General features: G+C 43.2%; 1 protein-coding gene across 1 annotated transcript; it reads left to right on the top strand.

The window, feature by feature from the left end:
- Window positions 1-44: 44 nt before the first annotated feature.
- SNU13 (small nuclear ribonucleoprotein 13) lies at window positions 45-7,518 on the top strand. Its single transcript, XM_019734564.2, has 3 exons — window positions 45-170; window positions 5,244-5,364; window positions 6,303-7,518. Exons 1-3 carry the CDS (start codon window positions 168-170, stop codon window positions 6,563-6,565), a joined length of 387 nt encoding a protein of 128 aa, XP_019590123.1. The 5' UTR covers window positions 45-167; the 3' UTR covers window positions 6,566-7,518.
- Window positions 7,519-10,007: the final 2,489 nt, after the last annotated feature.

Raw genomic sequence — 10,007 nt, 5'->3', positions numbered from 1 at the left:
TCCCTTTTAGGGGGCGAGGTTCGCCCGCTCGCAGTGACGTCACTTCCGCTTCCTGCTGCGTTCGGCCATTTTTCCTCTTTCCGTGCGACTTTCCGGCGCAGGCGAGCGCTCCTGCTCTGACGTCGGTGGCGCTGCTTGAGGCGAGGCGAGACCGCGGAACCACAGCCATGGTGAGTGCTTCCCAAAGGCCGGGAATTGGGAGACGCGGGGATCGGTTCACTCTCTAGCCTGTCGGAGGCTTAAAACGTGCGCCGTCTGGACCGCCAGGCCTGGGGTTAGAGTTCCGGCGCTGCGCAGTCTCGGCCGCCGGGCCCAGAGTCTGAACTCCGGGAGCCGCGGGGTCCCAGCAGCCCGGCCGGAGGTTAGAATTCCGGAAGCCTTGAGGTGCCAACTGCTGTGATGTGGAGTGCAGCAGTCAGCGCGTGGCCGAGGCCTCTGGTGAGAAGAGGGGTTGTGGTCCGACCTGGGAGAAAGAGACACGTGGGAGAGAGTAGAAAGTTGGATGAGAACACTTGGCTCCATCTGTTTTATTTTGAGGAGGGGTCGCTTAGGGATGGTGTGGAACCCAGGATTCGGATCGGCCTCCCCTACTTCACTTCCCCGTTGCTGGGAGATCTCCTGGGGTCTGCTCCTGATGCTTGCCGCGAAGTTACACGTGCCAGGGACCTAAAAGAGCCTTTGGCATTTGGAGGCTGAGGATTGTGGAGGATTCCCGAGCCCCGGTCTGGGATACAGGAAAGGCTCCTCCTGCGAGGCGGTAGGACATCAGAAATAAGAGGTCCTGGTAGCACCACGTGCGGCTCCTCTAAACTGTTGTTCTCCAACTTTCAATCAAGTCGTGTAGCATGGTAGCAGGTTTGAGTTCGCACTTGGTAAGAAAGGAAGAGTTTGCAAAGCACTTCTACTTACATAGTGAGTTGGATCCCGGCGGGTACCTTACTCCGTTTCCCCAACCCACTCCCACCTGCCCCATTTTGAAGCTAGTACTTGGCTGAGCGTAGAATTTGAAGCTTCTAAACCAGTGCTCATCTTATGCAGTTGCGTGAAAAGTTTTGAAATCGATGGTCTGAGGTTGAACATAAGAAAAATTTCCCTCAAAATGGGAATTACACTGCATGCGGATTAAATTAAATGAGGTAATGCCCGATAAACACCTAGTCCTAATATTTGGTACAAATCAAGTGATCACAGTATTTATTGTTAAATCAAAACCTTGCAGTTTGGGACTGTCTGGTGTACAGGAGTACAAACTGATCAAGCTAGGGGGGTAAAGTTAGCTAGTGGTATGATTTCATTCACTCATTTAATTAAACCTTTAAAAAGTTGAACGGTAGATAAATGCACACTAAGCAAATTTCAATTGCTACTTATAAGGTAGTTTGGTTTTAAAGTTGAGCGGACTTTCTTTCGTTGTTGACTGTAATGAGATGATGGTGGTTGAGGCTCCTGAAGTCTTCCCCTTTTATGCACTTGATGTTTATTGAGAGTTGAGAATCCTTACCTCCAGAGGTGGGTTGTTGGAAACCGCCAATGAAATATCTGACATCTTAGAAACTGATTTTGAGGAGTAATTGCAATTAAAGTATTGTTGGGTCTTCTATCATTTAGGAGGAGGATAACAGTGTTGATGAGCATTAGATTTTGATAAGTTAAGGACAAATGAGATTTCTCAGGTAGCCACCAGAAGACTAAAGATATATAATTCCAAACTAGTAGAGGGGAACATTGTGAAAAAATAATAAACTCAAAGGAAGAAAAGAAATACTTATGGAACCAATAGAAGGCACAAAAGAAGGAAGATTTGAACCCAATGTTTAACTTAATTTACCCAGTCAGTACGTTAGTATATATAGACGGATTAAATGTTTCAGTTAAATGACAAAATTGAAGTAAAAAGAATGGAAAAGATACACTCATTTAAAAAGTGTAGTGTAGCCTATATAAACATTAGAAAGAAAGGGGTTTTAAGGCATCTGTAAAGATAGAGTGGCTGAAAAATAAGGGACAAAATGAAAATGACATAATTACAAGAAGAAATAGACAAATATGCAATCATACAGCATTTAAGTGTATAATTGTTAGGTTATGAAGCCAAAACATCAGTATGGAAATAGAGGATTTGAACAACCTGATGAATAAACTTGATCTAGTGTATCTAGTAAATGATGCACCTGACAAGTATAGAAGAAACTTTTTAAGCGAGGAATATTTATGAAAATTGGCCACCTACCGGGTCATGAAGCAAGTTAAACAAATTTTAAAAGAGTGATAAATACAGACTATGTTTTCCCAGCCAAAATGCAAATAAGTTAGGAACCAGTAACAAAGTGTTTGGAAAGAAGATACAAACAACTCTGGGTCAAATTTTTAAAAATGATAATGGAAATTTGAAAACAATTGAGTAATAATGAAAATGCCACATACTAAGGAATGTTGGATACAACTAAAGTATTAATTGGAACCTGAAATGCTTACACTGGGGGGAAGAACTAGAAAGGTAGGAAAAGAACAAAAGGACAAAATAACCTCAAAGAAAGTAGAAAGGGGAAAAAAATGCAGAAATTGCTGGAATAGGAAGTAGATCCTAATATTATAGGATGGAGAAAATCAGAAGACAATTCTTTGAAAAGTCCCCTCTAGTGAGATTAATTTTAAAAAAAAGCATAAAGACATACATAAGGAGTAAATACATGGAGACAGTCTATAGACGTTAAAAAGAAAGGATATTAAGCACAATTTGATATCTATAAACAGAATCCTAGATTGAATGAATGCCTAAAGAATATATAATTATCAAAACCAATTCAAGTAGAAATAGAAAAAACTGAATAGTAAACTAAGTTAACATTTTTTAACCTGAAAAAACTCTGGACCTAGTTTTTAAAATAGCTTTATTGAGATAATTTACATAGAATAGTTAACCTGTTTACGGTGTATAATTAAGTGGTTTTCATATATTTAGAGTTGTGCAACCATCACTCTTGAATTATAGAGCATTTTACCATTCCCAAAAGAAACCTTATATCCATTAACATTGTATTTTATAATGGATATAAAAATATCTTATTCAAATTGGTTGCATGCAAGAATGCAAAATTGATACAACGTTAGAGTGTAAAAGTTAAAGGAGAAAAGTCTTATTATCTGAATCAGTACAAAAAATCTGATAGAATTCAACACCAATTCATTTATAAAAATAAATTCTTAGCACACTAGGAAATACAGTGAATTTTCTTAACTTGGAGTATCTAGGAATAAGTAAAAAGTTAAGGCTTTTGGAAAATAATAAAACTTTATTTAAAAGCGCTAAAGAGTTAAGTATATATATTGTAACGGATTGGCAAATCCTGCATCCTAAAAGTGTTTTGTTGGAATTGGCATTACACCAAATCTACAAATCAGACAGATTGTCCCAGCAGGCTTTTTTTGTCGACCTTGAAAAGCTAATTCTGAAATGTGTGGAGAAGCCAGCCCGGGGAACTCCTGCAGCCCTCACCTAATTCTTCATCACCCAGGGACCTGGGTGAAGACAAAGTCACCCAGTGTGATGTGTTAGGGACCAGGCGTCTTGGTGTAATCTGGCCTTTAATGTCACTTCCTGCTCTGAGGTCTGGTCATTTTGGTGTCCTTGCAGTCTCATGCAGGAGACCACCAAGGCAGATGGCAAAGGTGAATGTTCCCACCTGGCCGTCACCTGTGGGTCACTGCCTACAACTGCGATGTGGAGTGCCACGGTCCAGCCTCCAGACCCAGGGTGAGACCAGACTGCTGCCACCAGCCAACCGCTGGCGCATGCGATGGAACATGGGGCTGCACCTGGATTATATATATGAGTGTACTGTATATACATAAATAAATATTTGTAAAAAGAATCACAGGGAAAACAAATGAGAAATTAATGAAAATGGTTAAACTGGAAAAGTGGGAATGAAGTGGAAGGAACGGCATAGGGCAGATCCCACCCAATTCGTTCCCTGTGTGGGTCATTTTGAAGCAAATTCCAATGACATAACATCTAATCCATAGGTTTAACAGTAGATACCTACAAAATGAAGATTTTTAACAACCGCAATGATGCCATAACACCCCAAAATTGAGTAATTCCATAATATCAAATATCTAGTATCAGAATCAAAGGCTTGATCAGACATTTTTCTTTCCTTTTCCCTCCACAACTACTTGATCTTAGAGTTTTGTTCTTCAAGAGGGGCAGTGAGCACATGTTATCTTTTGTGGTATTGGTAACGTAATCAGTGTCTGGATCCATTAATTAATTTATGTCTAGATTGATTAACGTGGGTTATCAGGGTTGATAATTGTATCATTCCTTCTTTGTTAGGTGGGATAACCAATACAGGAGAGATTTCTCATCTGCTATTTGGTCACCTGGTGATACGATCTATATAGGAAAGGCAGGATAAATGCTTTACTGTTTACTGGTTTTGAAAACACTGTTGATTCATTAGCATACCTTTGACTTTGGAACCATTTGATGTTTTATATATTTGAAAAATAAGATTTAAAAGTTTGTTTTTTTTTTAAAGCAAACTGAATACAAAGGAACCCTAATTGTATATCAAATTGATAACCGCAAGGAAAATTTTAATTTAAATAACTTGAATATAGTACTCTGGATGGCTTTACTTGGATGTATTCTAAGAACAAAAAGAAATTTTGTTGGTAGAGCTAGTACTGATATAGCAATTCTGAAACTATTTTGTATGTATCATAGGGTTGAATAAATGAGAAAATATTTTGGAAACCAGGGTTCTTACTGGGGACAGAGGGAGAGTTGAGTGTTGGATGGAGACTGGAGAGAGACACCTTTGTGCTGCATTTCTATAAATTATCCCTTAATTTTGATTCAGTAAACTTAGGATGGAGTATGGAAATCGAGCTTTAAAGATTGCCCCCATGTGACTCAAATGGATACTGAGCCATGGGAGCCCATCTGTAATCATTTGCTGTGATATTACCAAGCATTAGACTAAAGAGAAGCAAGTAAAAGTACATGGACTTGAGTGTACATTATTGGATTATGTAATTACTAACCTTTTTTCAATCCTAATTCAGGTTTTCTAAGTTGGGAGTGTGGGGGCCAGTGTCGGTTATTAAGTAGATTTAGGGGTGAGGGATCAGGGAAGCTGACCGTTGTGTCTCTCAGTTGTTGATTAAAATATTTTGTGATTGGTCTGGAACAACTTCTGGTTGACTTTGACCGATGCTTTGATTTCCCCCCGTAGACTGAGGCTGATGTCAATCCGAAGGCTTACCCTCTCGCAGATGCCCACCTCACCAAGAAACTATTGGACCTCGTTCAGCAGTCGTGTAACTACAAGCAGCTTCGGAAAGGAGCCAATGAAGGTAAGAGAGCCAGAGAGTGCTCCGGGGAGAAAGGTGAAGGCACCTGTCTCTGGCCAGGGTCCCTGGACTAGATTTCCAATAGGAAACGAGGGCTGGGTACTCTTGGTTGGGACCAATGGGAAGACTTAAGAGCAGCGTTTTGGCATTAGATGCTAAAGGTTAATGGACTAAGAATTTTTTTAGATCCACTCATAATTGTTAACATTTTGTCACATTTACCTTCTAATAAGGAGAGGTAGGATTTGAACTTGGGCAGTGTGGCTCTAGAGTTGGGGCCCTTGTCTCGTACTCCAGCATGAATGCAGAGTGTGGTCCGTGGGTGGCATCAGGCCACAGAGATAAGCAATCAGGAATAAGCGTTTGAACGATACTGGGTGGTGTTGAGCTCCCTTGGTGAGTTGCATGCGCTGATCATGGCAGACTGGGGTGGTAAAACCCCCACAGGTAGAAGTGCTGCACTGCACTGCTCCTGCTGGTGGGGCTTATCCGAAAGCTGTTCAACCAGGCAAGAAAGAGATGGTGGTGGCTTGGACGGTGTGGTAGCAGAGGAGAGGAAAGAAGTGGTCTTATTCGGGATGTGTTTTGCAGAACTGATGGTTTGTTGTTTTATCTCCCCGCTGCCCCCACAAATGGAAAAGAAAAAACAAAAACTTTAAACACCATTTGCTGCATGTCAGGGTGAGAGTTCTTTGTCCAGGTACAAACTTGAGAGAGCCCAAACCGATGGGTTTGATGTTGGCCGTGACAAAAGCATTGCGAATGACTAACTGGTGATGAAATCCCTTATCACTTCCCAAGGCTCAGGACACGGAATGGCTTATGCCTGGGCGTTGTACCCGGTGTCCTTGCACCTGTGTGTCTTTTCCTTGGAAAGTGCTTCGTGTGGCTTCCTGCCCAAACCCGCGTCACCTGTGGGCCTCCTGTCCTTCTCTCCACAGCCACCAAAACCCTCAACAGGGGCATCTCTGAGTTCATTGTGATGGCCGCAGACGCGGAGCCCCTGGAGATCATCCTGCACCTCCCACTGCTGTGTGAAGACAAGAACGTGCCCTACGTGTTCGTGCGCTCCAAGCAGGCCCTGGGGCGGGCCTGTGGGGTCTCCAGGCCTGTCATTGCCTGCTCTGTCACCATCAAAGAAGGCTCACAGCTCAAGCAGCAGATCCAGTCCATTCAGCAGTCCATTGAAAGGCTCTTAGTCTAAACTGCTGGCCTCTGCCACACGGTCCCTGCTGACACCTCCCCTGGGGTTATGTATCATATTGTCCGTATTAGCGTGTAGTATTTTCAGCTACCTTTTATTGTTATAAAATATTGTAGTACTAACTCTGATTTTTACATTTTTGTATTTTTGTTTTGTCGTACAAGTCATCGTCCCCACCCTGATCTACCCTCCTCTTTCTCTCTGCCATCTTTCTTCCCTTTTGAACGAATGCCCAGAACAGGCAGAAGCAGAGTGATGACACCATTCGAGGGCAGGGAAGAGTCAGGATGGCGATCTGCTTCCAACTTCCGGGCACTATCTCCTGTGCAGGGCATGATGAAGTCACCAACACCCCCTGGGCATCCTTTGTGCCTGGCATACAGAAGCATTCCATACGTGTTCAATGATCTAAGCTTCCTTTGCTCTCTAGGGGATTATGTCATTTAGGGGGGAAGCATGGATTCTGTGAGGTGGTGAGTTGTGTGCCCAAGTGTCATTTGCTCATGTACCCCTGCCGTTTGCTTTGGGTAATAGGATATTATGTTCCCAACTCCTAACTGTATCCCTGAGGGTGGCAGGACAGCAGCATACCAAAGAGATATGTGCTGCAGAATTCAGAGGTGGCCTGAGCGAGGGAGTTACGGGGCAGTTGACCTAGGTCTTGAAGGTGTCTGGAGTAGGAAGAAAAACGAGGCTCAACCGGTGCTGACATGAAGGATCCTGGGTGTCATGGAGACCTGGAAGCTACAGCAGAGATGATGGAGTCCAAGGAAGCATCCTCTCTGGTGGATGGAGATTTCGTCGGTGGACACTTGGTACCAGCTCTGAGAGCCCTTATGCCTGTTTCCTGCCACGATGTGGGTCAGATATATGTATTTAGATCCCATCAGAAGGACAGTGCTAACGTGTTATTCTTGTGAGCGTCCTAGTAAAGAAATATATTCATACTACAATTTAAAGAAAGTGTGATTCTTGGTAGGTATCCAGCTAATATTTGAATGAAGAACTGCTTAGCATTATTCAAATGTTTTTAGCTTCTCTACCTTTCTACCAAGAAGCTGTGGGAAAACCATTGCCTACCAGATGGTTTCTGATACTTCAAAATGTCTTGTACAGACTTCATTGAGGTGTTGCCTCACTTTAAGATAGGGTTTCTCAACCTCAGCACTATTAACATTTTGGGCTGGATAATTCGGGGGGTGGGGGTTGCACTGTATGTTGTAGGACGTTTAGCAGGATCCCTGGCCTCTACCCACTGGATGTCAGTGGCAATTCTAACCCCTCCCTCCAGATATTGCCTTCCCTGGGGGCAAGGTCACCCCTAGTTGAGAATCCTTGTTGCAGAATTAGAGCTCCTAGTAAGTAGCCCGTGGCACAGGCTAGAGCGTGTGGGGGCAGGGGGAGAATTGGAATGAACTGAAGCCACTGCCACCTCACCTGCCTCACCTACTTTTTATCTGAGACTAACGACTATGAGAGCCTGATACCTCAGCTTGTGAAATTTTCTTCCAAAGTACAAACAACTGAGTCCTGTGATAGTCAGATTAATGAAGATAGATTTTACTTGGTTTCCTCTTGGCCACCTTGGGCTGGTGTGCCCACTCCAGCAGGAAGCAGACCTGGGGAACCTGGAAACCACCTGTCCTGCTAAGGCCTGTTCTGGTCTTGCTGGGCCAGTCATTTCTCAGCCAGCTCACTCCAGTGTTGATACGCTCCCCACATACACGCTTCCCACCCAAGTAGTTTTTTTGTGGACGGTGGAGTTAGTACTTTGTATTTCCTTTTGTCGTATATGTGCCTTTATAATCAATCATATATCACTTCTTTAGGGCCTTTCCTAGCTACCCCATCTCATGTTGCCTTTCCTGCTAGCACTATAACATTCTATTTAACTTGTCCTTAACTAATATCTGCAATTGTTTCTGATTATTGCCCTCATCAGAGAACCAGAACTTACATGATGCTCTGGCACCCAAAGCAGTGTCCTAACAGGCTCCCAAAGTGTAGAGTGAATAATTCCTAAAGCCTAGACATGGAAATGAAAAACCTGGTCACTTCCAGCCACCTATGAAGCAGGTTGCAATATTTTCCATGTAAAATTTATTTCATTTTGGAGAGAATCCAGTGGCTTTCATTAGGTCTCAAAGGGTCCTCTGACCCCAAACAAATACTGGTTAGGAACTTCTGTTTTAGAATGAGTTTCCTGAAACCCTTTTCCCAAGTGGACCTATGGTTAAGGAGTGTTTTTGCATTTACAATAATGACTTTGTTAAAGAGATTATTCATTTGTAGTATTAAGTACTACACAATGTGTTTCCATTATCTTTCATCCCAAACTGGTGTTTCGGGGAAGGGAGGGAGAGGAGCTTGTTCTAAGCACTTATATCCCTGAGTCTCTTCTCAGTGTCAGCTAAGTTACATCTTGAAAAATCAGGATGTCCCTCAGATGGGCAGAGATGGGTAGGTATACTTGCATATTCTTTTCTGAAGAAAGGAAAACCATTTTTAGTAGCAAGTCAGTGATCTCCATGGTGCTATGTGGCAGCCAGCCCCCGGGGTGGCCCCCTGTCATCCTCACATCATGGAATTCGTGCCCTGTAATCTCAGGACACACCAACTCAGAGCTGGTCTGCAGGACTCAGAGTATTACGGAATGACGTGTGACATTGCAGCTTCTGCCTTCTCTGGGTCACTGGCTATGAGGGAAGTCTTCATGTTAATGAAGACTTAAGCAGCCTGTGGAGTGTCCCCAAGGCTTCTAGCCAAAAGCTAGCACCAACCTTGTACTCGAGGGAATTTAATTTATAGAAGTGACTGATGACATGGAAAGGTCAATATATTGAAAGAATGTATTACATTTCCCAAGAGAGGGGCATGCCACACCACACAGGGCCACAGGGAAAGTATTAGGCTTTGGTGAGGCAGCTGGAGCAAACAAAGCAAGGGGAAATCCTAGCCCACAGCCTTTACTGGGGTGTGTGTGTGGCAAAGGCAAGGCAGTGAACAGCTTGAGATTGGCCAGTTTGACTAAATCTGGGCTTTGGGCTCTAAGGCTACCTGGCCCTGTTATCTATCTTTAGGAACTAGCTAAATGTACCTGGCATTTTCTGGCAGTCTCTCCCTGTGTCTGTAAGCCCCCCTTTTGCCCCCCAAGATGTCAAAACATAAGATACAGAAAATTAAAAATGATTAATGCAGCCCCTGCAAACAGACCCTCCAGCTTCAGTCAAACTTTTAGATGACTACAGTGTTGGCCAACATTTTGACTGCAACCTCACGATTGACTTCAAGCCAGAACCACCCAGCCTGCGCACTCCCAAATTCCTTATCCACAGAAATAGTAAAAGAATTATTTTTAAGCTAATCATTTTGGGGGTAATGGTTTACACAGCAATAGACAACTAAGGTGGGGGCAGGTGATGAAAAGGTGAGAATGTCAAAA

This window comes from Rhinolophus sinicus, linkage group LG02 (assembly GCF_036562045.2).
Source record: "Rhinolophus sinicus isolate RSC01 linkage group LG02, ASM3656204v1, whole genome shotgun sequence".
NCBI classification, from domain to species: domain Eukaryota; kingdom Metazoa; phylum Chordata; class Mammalia; order Chiroptera; family Rhinolophidae; genus Rhinolophus; species Rhinolophus sinicus.
Note: the sequence above shows the minus strand (reverse complement) of the source record. Positions and strands in the feature narration are given on the sequence as shown.

What these genes read in the sequence shown, in the direction of transcription:
- SNU13 (XM_019734564.2), top strand. An exon ending in TCGGAAAGGAGCCAATGAAG is followed by an intron (nt 5,365 to 6,302) that starts GTAAGAGAGCCA and finishes TTCTCTCCACAG; the next exon opens with CCACCAAAACCCTCAACAGG.